A 17,804-nucleotide genomic window follows, 5' to 3' on the forward strand; every position below is an offset into this window, starting at 1 on the left:
ATAATATCACCTCACCATTATAATTATTAAATAAATGTGATGCTCTAATAAATAATTCAAGAATTACAGTTTAGTGTCTAAGACAAGGCAGGCCCCCTCCTCCCTTTCCCTTAGCTAATTACTCACTATCTCCTCTTTATAGTGTGCAATACCCAGTAATACTGACCTCAGTATCTCCAGCGTACAGTGTGGAATACCCAGTAATACTGGCCTCAGTATCTCCAGAGTACAGTGTGGAATACCCAGTAATACTGACCTCAGTACCCCCAGTTTACAGTGTAAATCCCCTAGTGCAGTAGAGAGCAGCTTCACTCCTGAATCCTTCAGGTTATTTTCACTCAGGTCCAGCTCTCTCAGGGGGGAAGAGTTTGATCTGAGAGCTGAAGACAGCACTTCACAGTGTTTATCTATGAGATCACAGCTGCTCAGCCTGAAACAGAAAACACTTTAAGACACAGACATATACACATCCTACACATTAGTAAAATACAAAGCATTACAATAAGCATTTGTTTTCAATATAATTAGCAGCACAGCTTACACTTCAAAATGAATTTTAGTCTGCAGAGTGTTCTGTGCATCCTGACAATCTGCTGCAGTCATATGATCACTAACTGTGAGTAAGTGCATCTTTGCTCAGAACTAGAGGTAAAAACATTAAGTACAAGCTACAGCCAAAAATCACAGAATATACAGGAATATATAGGAACACATCAACAGCAAGATGGACGTGAACCTCCTGTAACAGTCAGACCAGTGTAGGATCACACATGTACATATAACAGGGCTGAGATTCCAGGCTGCCTGAGACAAGGCCTAGTCTGGTATGAGAGGTACTCGCTGGCCTAGGCACAAAAGGGGGGTCAGTGACCCCACACACGCACACACACACACACACACACACTCACACATACACATACACGGCTCTCTCTCACACACACACACAGATACACACAGATAACAAGGGAGGCCAGCACTCCAACTTTTATAGCCCAAAGATTTAGGGACCTACGGACAGCAGAGTGAACCTCAAGGACAGGGGTCCCTCAACTCGGCACACAACCCCCTCCCCAGACATCCTGCCTTACATACCACTCATCCAACAGACCAACGCGCTAAAGAAAGTTTCTTTTAAGTTTGGCTTTTCTATATCTGTATGTTTATTTACTCATGACTACTAGTCTCAATATCAGGTTATGCTCGTATGTGTCCTAACTTTCAGAGATTCTTTTTCTTTGTTTGACAAAACCCCGCCCCCCTTCTCTTCCACATTCCTTTGTGGCCCTTATGTGATCTTTGTGGTCGTTAGCAAGCTCTTTGTTTTCTACCATGCTATATTAACAGAACTGAATTAAGGTATACATTATCCATTCTGGGGAGAAGATCAATTGGGATAATCCACACCAAGCAACATATGTTGTTCCCAGATGTGCAATTTAAATTGATATGACCACAGACTAACGGCCAAGTCTATCTAAGGGTAAGATGTGCTGGTGGAATGTGAATATGTCATGTAATGTTTGTATAAAGTGCAACATCTGTTGAGGTGCGACCTAGTCCACCTATAGCATATACTGATGTGAGTCAGTAACATACATAATATAAGTAATTGTTAATTAATTAATACAGATGGTATGAGGTGTGACCTGCCAGGCTGGTATGGCATGTTTGGTATCAAACTGATGGAAAATCACTCCTGTTTCCAAATCTGGTCAGTGGTTACCATGAAAGTGGATAAATCAAAAGTTACACCCGCTTAACGAAAACCATCAATAAAGGAGAATCAGTCTAGTCATAAATCCCAAAAGGACTGATACAGACCCCCTTCCGAAAGCCCGCCAAATGGATGGTCAGGCATTGGTTCAGGAGTCGAATTCTTGGTCATTTCTATTCATGAACTTTAGACTATAAAACCTGGCACCTCAGAACAAAGCCAGGGGAGTAGCAGAAAAACATCAGCCTGAAGAGAGGCAGAGAACATCAGCCCAGGAGGAGAGAAGCCCACAAGAAGCCCTCCTGAAGCCTGCCAGCGAAGGCCCAGCTGGACAGAGAACTGCAACCAAGACAAAGCTTCACAAGGAGAGAGAATCAAAGGGGCTCCACTGCAACAACTGCTGCAAATGCCGCGCCTTCTTGGGTGCTACCATTCCCTCAGCTCATCACCTCTGCAACCTACTGCCAAGACCCCCTCCACTCTGCAAACAAGTAAACCAGCTTCCTTTCATTCTTACAACCTAAGCAGTTCTGTTAACCTGCTTTATGACTTTAGGGTTGTGTTTCCACAAACTGTGCTTGCTTTGCAGAACAGTATTTCCCTTGTAAGGTTACCCATTTTAAATCTGGTCACTGCATTTTCATGTTAGATTCTGTTTGTTTCTATTCCGTTATTTTGTGTTTGTCATTGTGTTAAGCGTAATGTCTGTCTTATGTTAGTTGTAGTGTTAGCTAGGAATAAATGCATGTCTTTTACACCACTTCAGCCTCTGTTCATTGAGTGCTCACAATAGTCCCTGCCTCTGTGCGATCTGGCTACTAAGCTCTGAAACCTCAAACTCGCCTCAAAATATCGCGAGACTCTCTCTCATCGCCCATGAGGGGATCTTCGCTACCGATCGTTTACATTACCTGGTGACGCAGGTCGCTGGATGAGCCTACTAACCCAGGTTATTAAGCGATACTGGTTATTAATGAATCCCATTTAAGTCTCACATTAACAGACTCACGGGGATTCGCAATTGAGTTTGGAGGAGCCGACCATTCGGCATAACAATTAGTTAATAAACATCATTCAATAATAATTAATTAAAATGTAAGTAATTTCAAAACATATTGGTGACGATATTAAAATTTACCCGAGCTAAATATTCCTACAATGGTGTCCCACAGGGATCAGTGCTGGGCCCACTACTGTACACTGTATATATTGGTCACATTATCAGAAATCATGGTGTTGGGTTTCATTGTTTTGCTGATGATACACAGTTATATATATCTGTTAGGCCGTATGATGCATCACAGCTCTCGGTTAGAAGACTGTCGACTAGATATCCGGTGCTGGATGGCAAATAATTTTTTTATGTTAAACATAGAAAAAGAGAAGTACTGTTAAATGGTCGTAAGGCAGCTCGAAATAAGTTTCACAATCTCAACCTTCCTACCCAACCTGACACAGTGGTCAGAGATCTTGGTGTTCTGGTTGATTCAGATTTATGTTTCGATGCTCACATAAAAAGCATCACTAAAGCTGTGTTCTATCATGTACAGAACCTAGTCAAGCTTCGGAAGATGCTCTCCTTTCATGAAGCGGAAACACTAACACCTTTATAACTTCCAGGCTGGATACTGTAATGCCTTCCTTTCTGGGAGCCCATCTGGATCCTTACATAAACTTCAGCTGGTACAAAATGCAGCAGCCAGAGTTCTTACAAACACTAAAAAATGTTATTATATTAGCCCTGTTCTATGCTCCCTTCATTGGTTTCCAGTTAAGTCTCTGATTAACTACAAAATACTGCTATTGACTTATAAAACACTGAATGGCCTTGCACCAGAATACCTTAGTAACCTGCTGGCCTTATACAACCCTCCTCGCTTTCTTCGATCTCAAGAAGCAGGATATCTGTTAGTACCCAGGGTAGAAAGAGCTACGGCAGGCTGCAGAGCTTTCTCTTACAGAGTTCTTCAGCTGTGGAATAGTCTTCCACCGGATATGCATGATTCAGGCTGACTCTCAATACTCAAGTCTAGACTAAAAACACACCTGTTTAGTGTAGCTTATAGGGACTCTAGTTCTAGTTCTAGCTAACTGCTCACTCCCAGTCAGACCTATAGTGTGAGGTGTAGAGCTGGGTGGGGATCGGTGCCATTGGCTTTGGATAAACTGAACTGTCAGTCTGTCACTTTAGCTTCACACCCCCTTGTGGAATTGGAGTGCTGACATTCAGGGACTCCCCATGCCTGCATTCCCACCTGCCTCTCCCTCCTACTTATGCTGCCATAGCCATATCTGCCGGAGCTTACATACTGCACTCACCAAACTGTTTGCACAGCCTCTAGTCTCCCCTACTTTGGCTAGTTGCACATTTTATTTCCCCTACTCCCCCTGGGCTGTGCTGCCTGGAGACACTGAAATTTCAAGATATCCTGCCTACCCTGCTGCCTGTGACGTCTCACTACCTGTGATGTCCTTCCGAAATGCTCACCCTTCTGCCTGTGACATCTTCCCTGTTTACCCTGCTGCCGTACTACTGTTCGCCCTCCCATCTGAAGCAGCTCCAGCACTTGCCTGTCATTACCTCCCTGCCCCCCGCTTTGATTATTTGACTTCCTCTACTGCCCCTTGGAGGATGGGCTCCCCCTTTGAGTCTGGTTAGGGTTAGGGCTTCCTCTGCTGCTGCCTGGAGGTTGGGCTCCCCCCTGAGTCTGGTTAGGGTTAGGACTTCCTCTGCTGCCCCCTAGAGGATGGGCTCCCCATTTCAGTCTGGTTAGGGTTAGGGCTTCCTCTGCTGCCCCCTAGAGGATGGGCTCCCCCTTTGAGTCTGGTTAGGGTTAGGGCTTCCTCTGCTGCCCCCTGCAGGATGGGCTCCCCATTTCAGTCTGGTTAGGGTTAGGGCTTCCTCTGCTGCCCCCTAGAGGATGGGCTCCCCCTTTCAGTCTGGTTCCTCCCAAGGATTCTTCCTTCTGGGGAGTTTTTTCCTTGCCACTGTCCCCTCTGACTTGCTCACTGGGGGCTTTGGGCAGGGATGCTGTAAAGTGCTTTGATATGATGCAATGTTGTGAAAACACACTATACAAATAAAACTGAACTGAATTGAAATTGCATTCAGTGTTTGGTGGGGGGGGATCTGAACCAGCAACCTACCACTCATGGAGTCTGAACCCAAAGAGTCACGCACCACACCCAGTATTTACAGAAATGCTTGCGACAGCATCCAGAACTGAAACGAATATGAGTGATTTTCCCTCTATTAATGAAAACTGGACCATTCTGTATGATGCTGTATCTTTGGTTATTTGTTACACAAAGGATGGTCGTGGAAATCTTGTCTTTTTTGTTTTTACTACATCACTACCTTCAGTTAATATAAACTAGATTAAAAAGGAACCTTGTTGATAAAAGAGGGGAAATAAATTACATATATACATATTCATTTTATATTTTAAACAATGTTTATCTATGTCTGCCGGACTAGATGTGTCGTCACATCCTCAGCCAGGTGCAGCTGAGGCCAGCAGAGGGCGCCAGTGAGCAGCCAGAGACAGCAGTCATACGGAAGCTCCCAGCTCTGGGCTCCATCACATGAACACGCCTGCTGACAATAACACTCACATACCACTTATACACCCTGTGGATAAAGAGCCCTCACTGTTTCTATAGCAGGTTAGGATGCTGTGCTGTGATCAGAAGGCAGACTGGATGGGAATGGAAACGTAGTAACAAACAAAAAGTGACATCACTACCTTCAGTCATTATAAAGGCTGTGGTCAAGATTAGCTACTGCTATACAAACAGCTATAGCTGTGATTATCAAAATAAAACCCACTTATTAATCCATGAGGAGAAATATATAATATATATTACACATTTCAAACAATATTCTTGTATTACTGCCAGACCAGACATGATTTCCCATCCCCACGTCACTTACAGAGCCGTCCTGGAGTTCTTGACCACAGGCAGCAGCCTGCAGTGCTGTTTATCTGATCTGATGTATTTTTTCAGGTCAAACACATCCAGCTCCTCATCTGACATCAGCATCACAAAGGCCAGAGCTGAGTACTGTGCAGGCGAGAGGTCATCTGCTGAAATGTTTCCTGAATTCAGGTATCTTTGTACTTCCTCTATTAGAGAATTGTCACCCAGTTCAGTCAGACAATGGAACAGATTGATGGTCCTTTCTGGAGATAAATTCTCCTGTATTTTCCCCTTGATGTACTGGGCTGTTTCCTTAATGTTATGTGAGCTGGTTCCTGTCTGTTCCAGTAGTTTTTGTAACAGACTCTTACTGGAGTCTGTTGAGAGGCCCAGGAGGAAGCGGAGGTAGAGGTCCAAGTGTCCATTCTTGCTCTCTAATGCCTGATTCACTGCAGTCTTCAGCAGGTCAGCTGATGAGTTTGACAGAAACACATATAAAGCAGCGAGATACTCCTGGATGCTCAGATGCACAAAGCAGTACACCTTCTCCTGGTACAACCCGAATTCCTCTTTAAAAACTTCTGTGCACACTCCAGAGTAAACTGAAGTTTCAGCGACATCAATGCCATTCTCTGTCAGATCTTGTTCATAAAATATGAGATTTCCTTTCTCAATATTGTCAAAAGCAAGTTTACCAAGTTTTAAAAGGAATTCCTTGCTGCATTCCTTAAGCTTAGTTTCATGGTTTTTCATATACTTGTCATTTTTTAAACTTGTCTGAAAGATCATGAAGTGTGTGTACATTTCAGTCAGAGTTCTTGGAATTTCTCCCCTGTCAGTCTCACTAAAAAGCCTCTTAAGCACAGTGGCTGAAATCCAGCAGAACACAGGTATGTGGCACATGATGAAGAGGCTCCTTGATGATTTCACATGTGTAATAATCCTGCTGGTCAGGCTCTGATCATTAAATCTCTTCTTGAAATACTCCTCCTTCTGGGCGTCGCTGAACCCTCGTATCTCTGTCACCTGGTGGACACACTTAGCAGGTATCTGATTGGCTGCTGCTGGCCGGGAGGTTATCCAGAGGAGAGCGGATGGGAGCAGATTCCCTTTAATGAGGTTAGTCAACAGCACATCCAGTGACGTTTGCTTTGTTACATCAAACCAGCTCTCATTGTTCTGAAAATCCAGAGGAAGGCGACACTCATCCAGGCCATCAAAGATGAACAAGACTTTGTACCTAAACAGCTCAGTGGATTGAAATGATTTCAGTTCGGGGACAAAGTGGTGAAGCAGTTCAATGAGACTGTATTCATCCTTAATCAAATTCAGGTCCCGGAAAGGAAGAGCAAATATGAAGTGAACATCCTGGTTCGCTTTTCCTTCTGCCCAGTCGAGAATAAATTTCTGCACAGAGACTGTTTTCCCGATACCTGCCACCCCTTTAGTGAGTACAGTTCTGATAGGTGTCTCACGCCCATATAAGGGTTTAAATATATCATTGCACCTGACTATAGTATCTTCTGTTCGCCTTTTCTTGGATGCTGTTTCAATCTGTCTCACTTCATGTTCATCATTCACTGCTCCAGTCCCACCTTCAGTTATGTAGAGTTCTGTGTAAATCTCACTGAGAAGTGTTGGCTGTCCTTCCTTAGCTTTCCCTTCAAATACATACTCAAATTGCTTCTTAAGTTTACCTTTGAATTCCTGTAGCATGAGCTGTCCTGAAAAGAAATGAGAGGAAAATGCACTAATTCTCACTGTGCTCCTGACCAGTATGAAAGGAAGAATATTTTCAAAAAACATACTTTTTTGCACATACATATCCAGATATTTCCCTGTGACTGTGAATGTGAAACTGAAAGTTTTATCATGCGTATTTTATTGGAACACCGAATACAGGACCGTGAATCAACCTTAGGCAGCCAAAGGAAATGTTTAAAGCCATTTATCTGGGTAGTAAGTGTATATCTGCTCAGAACCAAAAAAAACACAAAACCCATTTTCATTTCCCAAACCTCTCCTCAGGGGCAACACAGCCAGTCCATGTATTTGTTAAATTTCACCACTAGCTCACTTCATGAATTAATTAAATAAGTTTAAAACTCAATGAGATATTGATCAGCCACTTGAGGTGTGTTAGTGGTCAAGTAAAAAAATACATGGATATACTGCACGAAATATTAGGGTGATGTTGGGAGAGGTTCTGAAATGGCAAACACACTTTGACATACATATTATAGTAGTTCTGCACCAACATGAAGACCATTTAAACATCCTTTTCTCTGGCTGCCTAAGACGTTTACACAATATTGTACATGTACATAATGTTATGAAGCTCTTACTGTTCTCCAGCATGTCAGCAAGATCATTTTGCTTCATGGTCCTCAGGATGTACAGTGTGATCTTCAGAGCTACCTCTCTAACACTGGTCTTCTGCATCTGACCATCACAGTCCAGGTCATTGTCCTCCTCCAGCTGAGGCTCAGAGCATTCTGGGTAATTCTGATCTAGGTGCCTCACAAACATCTTCAGTTCCTCCTTTAGGAACTTCATGGCTTTTTCCTCTAGTGACTAAAATAAACAGTCACAGTTAATTATTGCTACTTACACCAAACCTTTTCAGAGTTTCACTTGTGAATCATAGTTTAAAACACATTTCCTTTAACATGATGAATTTATTATTATACAGCTGTATAAAATATAAGCTAATTCACATAACAGCTAAGAAAATATATATCAGCAATAAATACAAACCTTCAGTATGGATGATAAACCCGAATTATCATGTAGATCTGAACTGCATTCTTCCATTTGGTCTCTGTGAATTATGTAGAAACATAAAGACCTCAATTTATCTACACAAATGTAACAGAAAGACTGAAAAGTTCCCCATTAAAATTGCTGTTACTGCAGATAAAGAATAACACTGTGGTATATTACAACACCAATTCCAAAAAGTTGGGACATTGTGCAAATTGTAAATAAAAACAGAATGCAATAATATGGAAATATCATAAGCCCATATTTTATTCACAAGAAAGCACATCAAATGTATAAACTGAGACATTTTGCTATTCATGAAAAATATTGGCTGATTTTGAATTTCATGACAGCAACACGTATCAAAAAAGTTGGGGTGGGGGCAATAGGAGGCTGGAAAAGTTAGTGGTACAAAAACCCAACAGCTAGAGGAACAATTTGCAAATAATTATGTCAATTGGGGACAGGTGAGTAACATGACTGGGTATAAAAAGAGCATCTTAGAGTTGCAGTGTCTCTCTGAAGTAAAAATGGGCAGAGGGTCACAATCCCCCTAATACTGCACTGAAAAATAGTGGAGCAATTTCAGAAAGAAGTTCCTCAGTATAAAACTGCAAAGAGGTTGAATATTTCACCATCTACAGCACATAATGTAATCAAAATATTCTGAGAATCTGGAGAAATCTCTGTGAAAAACCAGACTAGATGCCTGTGATATTTTGGCCCTTAGACAGCACTGCATCACAAACAGGCATGATTCTGTAATGGAATCACTAAATAGGCTCAGGAATATTTCCTAAAAACATTGTCAGTGAGCACAATTCGCGCTGCCATGCATAGATGCCAGTTAAAACTCTGTCATCCAAAGAAGAAGCCGAATATGAAATGATCCAGAATCACCGACGTCGTCTCTGGGCCAAAGCTCATTTAAAATGGACTGCGGCTGAGTGGAAAACTGTTCTGTGGTCAGTCGAACCTAAATTTGAAATTATTTTTGGAAACCAGGGACACCATGTCATCCGGACTAAAGAGGAGAAGGACCACCCAGCGTGTTATCAGCACTCAGTTCAAAAGCCAGCATCTCTGATGGTGTGGGGGTGCATTAGTACATATGGCAGGGGCAGCCTGCATATCTGGAAAGGCACCATCAGTGCTGAAAGGTATATCCAGGTTCTAGAGCAACAGATGCTCCCATCCAGACGACGTCTCTTTCAGTGAAGACCTTGTATTTTCCCACATGACAATGCCAAACCACACACTGCATCAATTACACCATGATGGATTCGTAGAAGAAGGGTCCGGGTACTGAACTGGCCTGCCAGCGGTCCAGATCTTTCAGCCATTGAGGACATTTGGTGCATCATCCATCCATCCATTTTCCAAATCAATTATTCTACTGGGTCGCAGGGGGTCCGGAGCCCATCCCGGAAGCAATGGGCATGAGGCAGGGAACAACCCAGCATGGGATGCCAGCCCATTGCAGGGCACACTCACACACCAGTCACTCACACATGCACTCCTACGGGCAATTTAGCAACTCCAATTAGCCGCAGCATGTTTTTGGACTCTGGGGGGAAACCGGAGTACCCAGAGGAAACCCCACGATGAGAACATGCAAACTCCGCACACATGTAACCCAGGTGGAGAATCGAACCCATGCCAGGTGTGAGGCAACACTGCTAACCACTGCACCACCATGCCACTCCCAATTTGCTGCATCATAAAATGAAAAATATGACACAGAAGATCTAGGACAGTTGAGCAACTAGAATCCTGTATCAGACAAGAATGGGACAACATTCCTCTCCCAAAACTCAAACAATTGATCTCCTCAGTCTCCAGACATTTACAGACTGTTGTTAAAAGAAGAGGAGATGCCACACAGTGGTAAACATGGCCTTGTCCCAACTTTTTTGAGATGTGCTGTTGCTGCGACATTCAAAATTTTTCCTTACAATGATGCATTTTCCCAGTTTAAACATTTGATATGTTTTCTGTGTTCTGTTATGAATAAAATATAGGTTTATGAGATTTCCATATCACTGCATTCTGTTTTTATTTACAATTTGCAGAACGTCCAACATTTTTGGAATTGGGGTTGTAGTTTGGAAAGATGTATCTGCCATGTTAAGCTTTATTCACTGGGGCGGCTTCCTAATTTTCTCATGACAGCAGAAGAGAACCAGTGACATCAGGCTCCAGCACACAGAGACACAGCAGGCAGGAAGGACAGTTTTCTATGCAGCCCTTTGTACCCAGTGACATTTACAGTGATTCACTTGATTAGCAGAGCTAAATACCAGCATCAGATTCACAATCCTCAGTCAAGAAACTGGTTAAATAGCTTGTTGGTTAAATTCAACACCTACAGGGCTAATGGGCCGAATCTGTCCTTCAGCACCTGCAGGGCTACACCCCCGACCCCCAATTCCCCCCCAGAGTGAGCACACAGCTTCCCATAGGACCGGTAAACAGTGAATCCCCCCTCCCTGCTACCCCACCCCCGATAACGTTCTGCTTTACTTATCAATGGAGCCGCCTGCTCTGTGAGTGACTGGCCCACGGCCGCGCCGGCCTGGGACTCGCAGGTGAGCAGGGAGCGTCAGACGGGGGGGCGCCTATCAGCTTGTTTCCTACATCCCTGCCCCCCCGCTTCTGTACCAGCTGGTTCCCGGGCCCCCACTAGCTGGGGCGATATTGCTGCCTAAATATGACGAAACATTAAACATCATCATCCTGCACCTGTTCTCCTTCGCAGTGGACATAATGTGCATGATATCATCAGCGTGCGCCACTCCCTCTGGAATGTCCTATTGTTTTACAGAATACTAACCGCTTCAGGGATCACCTTTTGTCTGTCAGCCAGCAGCAGTGAAGGAATCTGCGCATGCAGGGCAGGCAGCCTGAGAGCTGACAGGGCCTGGCGGGGCAGAGTCTGGCAGAGGAACACATCTGACCTCTTATCTGCAGCCGCATGACTGACCCAGCTGCGCATGCAGGGCAGGCAGCCTGAGAGCTGACAGGGCCTGGCGGGACAGAGTATGGCAGAGGAACACACCTGACCTCTTATCTGCAGCTGTGTAACTGGCCCAGCTGCGCATGCAGGGCAGGCAGCCTGAGAGCTGACAGGGCCTGGCGGGACAGAGTCTGGCAGAGGAACATACCTGACCTCTTATCAGCGTGTACCAACTACCCCAGGTAGCCGGCGTGTACCCACTACCCCAGGCAGCCGGCATATGCCAAGTACCACAGGCAGCCGGCGTGTACCAAGTACCACAGGTGGCCAGCGTGTACCAACTACCCCAGGCAGCCAGCGTGTACCATGTACCACAGGCGGCCAGCGTGTACCAACTACCCCAGGCCGCTGGCGTGTACCAAGTACCATAGGTGGCCAGCGTGTACCAACTACCCCAAACAGCTGGCATCTGCCAAGTGCCCCAGGCCGCTGGCGTGTGCTAAGTGCCCCAGGCAGCTTGCGTGTACCAACTACCCCAGGCAGCTGGAGTGTACCAAGTGCCCCAGGCAGCCAGCGTGTACCAACTATTCCAGGCCGCTGGCATGTACCAAGTGCCCCAGGCAGCTGGCGTGTAGCAAGTGCCGCAGGCGGCCGGTGTGTACCAACTACCGGAGGCAGCCGGCATCTGCCAATGTGCCCCAGGTAACTGGCGTGTACCAACTACCCCAACTCTGTTTTTAATAATATAAATAACATAATTTATATTTATTACTTGAGAAATATTCTATTTTATAATTATAATAATTTTTATTTGTGTACTGTGTACTTCTTAAACTTGTTTACCTATAGAATTTTGTCCAAAAATATTTACTCACTTGCACTATATCTGCTGTCTTTGCACGTTGTCTTTGTTTTACATTGTATGTTTGTATCTGTGCACTTTGCTGCTGAACGCAAGAGAATTTAACCCTGGTATCAACAAATCATCTTATTTTATACTCAGGGGATGAGAACCACTACAGTGTCACATTAATTATGATCTGAATAAACAAGTATTTAAACGTCACCTTTGGCAAAGAAACTAATAGTCTTTCTCTTTTTTTGTCTGATGATAGTAGTTTATTGTTTAAGCCACACAGTTCGATTAAACATGTTAAACTGAAGCCTTCGTCTGAGTATGATCTAATGAATTCATGAGAGTGAAATTATTTGTTATCAAAACAGAAACATCCATCTCACGAGGCGACAATCTATTGTCGAGTCATTCTTTAATGGACATGCAGGAGGGGAAAACAGGCAAACCAGTTTTTTCCAGCTCTGTGCTGAGGACTGAAATTTAAAATCCAGTTTTCAATTAAATAACTTCCAATTCCAGCTCTCAGAAAGTCAGGTTTTACAGTAATCCTCATCCATTTACATTTATATTTATATAGAATACAGACAAAACTTTTGTTTAAATTCTCAAGGTGATGGAATCTGTTAAAGGTAAAAATTAGTGCATCCATTATAAATGTGTTATTTCCTCATAGCTTGTATGTGCCTCTGTGCCATTTGACTGAGAGTCTGAATGTTATTAACAGTGTTTGTTGAAATGCATATTTACCTTTGATCTGTAGGTAAAGGTCCCGCTCTGAAGTGGAGTGGGCGGTCCATTGACGCGTCAGTCTTCATGGAAACACAGCTGGGTACAGGGGAGTCTGCTCTCTTCATCAGGACACTGTGGGCAGCGAGAGGAAACAAACCCTCATGGTATAAATATAATTCATACAATGGGGACGGCATCACACTGCTGTTTATCCTTCTGCTCTGCCTTCATGTACTTTGATATGCTGTGAAGCTCTTGATGTAAACAGACTTATTTACAGTCAGCTTTTAAGGAAATTGTCTCATCTAAAATGTAGATATTATATGAAACTTTTAGTATGACCTGTTGTTAAAAACCTCCACAACTAGACTTGGCTGATGTTCCTTTTTACCTGTTTATATATGTTTTTGTTTGTTTGTTTAGTTTTGTTATGAGGCCATTTTGTATAGGAGGGATGGTCTGTTACTCGCCTCTAGTATAAAAGTACTGGCTGATTGTGGAAGAAGACGGTGAAGACAGAAGATGGCGAGGTCTTTTTATTAAGCTACACATATTAAAGTGCTGCCCACTGACCAGCCCTAGCTAGGAGCCCAGTTTACTTTTATGTTATGGCCTGACTATAGACCCAGAGAGACATGCATGCTAGTGGGCTGTAACACTGTTACCTCTCAGGGCTCTTTCTGTTACACCCCACAGGGGGGCACATTTCAGAAGCAGATTCATCCATTTTTATGCTGATCCAGACCAGATGATTCCTGCTGGGGCCTCTGTGAACATGAAGGGTAAGTAGATACATAGATAAATACACAGTATCGAGTACTCAGCATTTTTACATCAAACTGATAAATTGGGTCTCCATTCTGTTATGTTCCATGTGTAAAATTACACATAGTAAAGATGTTTATTGCAAAATTTCAATGCCACATTTTTTATAAATATATGTATAAAGATCCTCTTCTGTCGTGGTGGAGGGGTTTGCATGTTTCAATGATCCCAGGAGCTGAGCTGTCCGGGGCTTTATGCCCCTGGTAGGGTCACCCAAGGCAAACAGGTCCTGGGTGAGGAACCAGATGAACTGCGGCTCATTAGACCCCTTATGATAGGTAAAAACATGGATTCACGTTTTCCCTCACCCGGATGCGGGTCACCGACCCCCCCCCCCCCCCCCCCCAGAGTCTGGCCTTTACCCATGGGGCCTGGTTGGGCACAGCCTGAAGAAGGCACGTGGGCCCCCCCTCCAATGGGCTCACCACCCGTAGGAGTGGCCAAAGAGGTCGGGTGCAGTGCGAGTTGGGCAGTGGCCGAAGGCAGGGACCTTGGCAGTCCGATCCTCGGCTGCAGAAGCTGGCTCTAGGGACATGGAATATCACCTCTCTGGTGGAGAAGAAGCCTGAGCTGGTGAGTGAGGCTGTGAGGTTCTGACTAGACTTTTATAGACAGAATTTCTAGGCACAGCCAGGCCGTTGAGGGTGTCCGGTTTGGTGACCTCAGGATGAGGTCTCTGCTTTTTGCAGATGACGTGGTTCTGTTGGCTTCATCGGAACGTGACCTTTGGCTCTCATTGGAGCACTTCGCAGCTGAGTGTGAAGCAACTGGAATGAGAAACAGCACCTCCAAATCCGAGAACATGATCCTCAGCTGGAAAAGGGTGGAGTGTTCTCTCTGGGTCGGGGATGGGGTCCTCCCCCAAGTGGAGGAGTTTAAGTATCTCGGGATCTTGTTCACGAGTGGGGGAACGATGGAGCGGGAGATCAACAGGTGGATCGGTGCGGCGTCAGCAGTCATGCGGGCACTGCATCGGTCTGTCATGGTGAAGAGAGAGCTGAGCCAAAAGGCAAAGCTCTTGATTTACTAGTCGATCTACATTCCTACCCTCACCTATGGTCACGAGCTATGGGTAGTGACCAAAAGAACGAGATCGCGGGTACAAGCGGCCGAAATGAGTTTCCTCCGCAGGGTGGCTGGGCTCTCCCTTAGAGACAGGGTGAGGAGCTCGGTCATTCAGGAGAGACTCAGAGCAGAGCTGCTGCTCCTCCGCATGGAGAGGAGTCAGATGAGGTGGCTCGAGCATCTGGTCAGGATGCCTCCTGGACGCCTCCCTAGTGAGGTGTTCCGAGTATGTCCCACTGGGAGGAGGCCCTGGGGAAGACTCAGGACACGCTGGAGAGACTATGTCTCTCGGCTGGCCAGGGAACGCCTCGGGATTCCCCCGGAGGAGCTGGATGAAGTGGCCGGGAAGAGGGAAGTCTGGGTTTCCTTGCTTAGACTGCTGCCACCGCGACACGACCCGAAAAAGCGGTAGAAGATGTGTAAACATCTAAAATATTATTAATTACGGCAGAAGAATAGCTAATCATGAAATCACACCATTGGTGATTTCATCAAAAACATAAATAATTCAGATTTTGTTTTAGAATACAGTTAGCCAAATATTGCATTAGGTTGTGAGCAGTGTAATGTTTCCATACTATCTATCCTTTTTATACACCTATCCAGGCTTTGAAAACAGCAAAATCAAACTCCATTGTGTAACATGGGGAATTCCCATCATGCCGTGCGGATGCTAAATGTGAATTGTGTAAATAGCTGTATAGTTCTGCTGTACGTTAATATCATATGCAGTGTTGAACATTAATCGCTGTAAATAACTGTACGCTGTGTGAGTAGTCGGGCGTCCTGCACGTGGGGCAGTGTGTGTGCTGTCAGAGTGACCTGCATTCATCACTGAACGCCATTTCTGTCTTGTCCTGCACTTACTGAGCCATTATTATTCCACGCCTCATGTCTGGTCCCCACGCCAGAATACTTATCTATACTGCACAGGAACCCAGGGCTAATTCATACTTCTGCTTTGGGGCTGTGGACGGTCGTGCGCGGAAGCTTCTGGTCATACTACGTTTGTCAGTGAACGCAGATGCCTGCAGTGGGTGCATGTACACTGCATACAGCAGTGATATTCCAGCAGACCAGGGGAGGGCAGATGTACTTAAACAAAGTCCATCTACACAGTACAGTACAAAAACCATGACCTCCATCACACCTATCACCCCCCTACCCTCCCCCCCAGAACTCAGAATACACGAAGCGGGTGTGAGCCGGCTGTTCCAGAAACAGAAATCCAAGAAGCCCCCAGACCAGACGGTGTCTCCCCCTCCTGCCTCAAAACCTGTGCTGATCAGCTGGCTCCCATCTTCACCCGCATCTTCAATAGATCCCTGGAGCTGTGTGAAGTTCCCTCCTGCTTCAAACACTCCACCATTATCTCCATTATTAATCTCCTCTCCTCCAAACTCTCCCAGCTCAACATGTCACCAACTACCTGCCAGTGGATCACCAGCTTCCTGACAGAGAGGAAGCAGCAAGTAAGGCTGGGGGGGTCACTTCGGAAACACGGTCCCTCAGTATTGGTGCCCCTGAAGGATGTGTCCTCTCCCCACTGCTCTTCTCCCTCTACACCAATGACTGCACCTCCAGCAACTCAGCTGTAAAACTCCTGAAGTTTGCAGACGACACCATCATTGGACTCATTCAGGATGGTGATGAGTCTGCATACCGGAAGGAAGTGGAGCGGCTGGTACTCTGGTGCAGTCAGCACAACCTGGAGCTGAACACGCACAAGACTGTAGAGATGACAGTGGACTTCAGGAGACGTCCGTCATCACTGCTCCCCCTCACCATATCAGACAGCCCGGTGTCTACTGTGGAGTTCTTCAAATTCCTGGGTACCACCATTTCCCAGGACCTGAAGTGGGAGACAAACATCTCCTCCATCCTCAAAAAGGCCCAGCAGATGATGTACTTCCTGAGACAACTGAGGAAGTACAGTCTTCCACAGGAGCTGCTGATCCAGTTCTAGACTGCAGTCACTGAGTCTGTCCTCTGCTCCTCCATCACAGTCTGGTATGGAGCAGCCACCAAACAGGACAGGAAGAGACTGCAGCGGACCGTACGGACAGCAGAAAAGATCATCGGTGCCCCCCTGCCCTCCATCACAGTCTGGTATGGAGCAGCCACCAAACAGGACAGGAAGAGACTGCAGCGGACCGTAGGGACAGCAGAAAAGATCATCGGTGCCCCCTGCCCTCCATCACAGTCTGGTATGGAGCAGCCACCAAACAGGACAGGAAGAGACTGCAGCGGACCGTAGGGACAGCAGAAAGATCATCGGTGCCCCCCTGCCCTCCATCACAGTCTGGTATGGAGCAGCCACCAAACAGGACAGGAAGAGACTGCAGCGGACCGTACAGACAGCAGAAAGATCATCGGTGCCCCCCTGCCCTCCATCACAGTCTGGTATGGAGCAGCCACCAAACAGGACAGGAAGAGACTGCAGCGGACCGTACAGACAGCAGAAAGATCATCGGTGCCCCCCTGCCCTCCATCACAGTCTGGTATGGAGCAGCCACCAAACAGGACAGGAAGAGACTGCAGCGGACCGTACAGACAGCAGAAAGATCATCGGTGCCCCCCTGCCCTCCATCACAGTCTGGTATGGAGCAGCCACCAAACAGGACAGGAAGAGACTGCAGCGGACCGTACGGACAGCAGAAAGATCATCGGTGCCCCCCTGCCCTCCATCACAGTCTGGTATGGAGCAGCCACCAAACAGGACAGGAAGAGACTGCAGCGGACCGTACAGACAGCAGAAAGATCATCGGTGCCCCCCTGCCCTCCATCACAGTCTGGTATGGAGCACCCACCAAACCGGACAGGAAGAGACTGCAGCGGACCGTACGGACAGCAGAAAGATCATCGGTGCCCCCCTGCCCTCCATCACAGTCTGGTATGGAGCAGCCACCAAACAGGACAGGAAGAGACTGCAGCGGACCGTAGGGACAGCAGAAAGATCATCGGTGCCCCCCTGC

General features: G+C 45.9%; 1 protein-coding gene across 3 annotated transcripts in view; it reads right to left on the reverse strand.

The window, feature by feature from the left end:
• LOC125721538 (NACHT, LRR and PYD domains-containing protein 3-like) overlaps nucleotides 1-17,804 on the reverse strand; it is a 111,384-nt gene that overhangs the window by 90,876 nt on the left and 2,704 nt on the right. For all 3 annotated transcript variants that reach the window (XM_048997467.1, XM_048997465.1, XM_048997466.1), the window contains exons 2-7: nucleotides 13,605-13,706; nucleotides 12,958-13,071; nucleotides 8,393-8,456; nucleotides 7,981-8,209; nucleotides 5,649-7,359; nucleotides 257-430 (exon numbers count right to left, since the gene is read on the reverse strand). In XM_048997467.1, coding sequence (XP_048853424.1) covers nucleotides 257-430; nucleotides 5,649-7,359; nucleotides 7,981-8,209; nucleotides 8,393-8,456; nucleotides 12,958-13,071; nucleotides 13,605-13,666 — 2,354 coding nt within the window. In that variant the 5' untranslated portion in view covers nucleotides 13,667-13,706. The remainder of the gene's footprint in view (nucleotides 1-256; nucleotides 431-5,648; nucleotides 7,360-7,980; nucleotides 8,210-8,392; nucleotides 8,457-12,957; nucleotides 13,072-13,604; nucleotides 13,707-17,804) is intronic.

The sequence above is a fragment of the Brienomyrus brachyistius genome, unplaced genomic scaffold, assembly GCF_023856365.1.
Source record: "Brienomyrus brachyistius isolate T26 unplaced genomic scaffold, BBRACH_0.4 scaffold34, whole genome shotgun sequence".
In the NCBI taxonomy this organism is placed as follows: Eukaryota; Metazoa; Chordata; class Actinopteri; order Osteoglossiformes; family Mormyridae; genus Brienomyrus; species Brienomyrus brachyistius.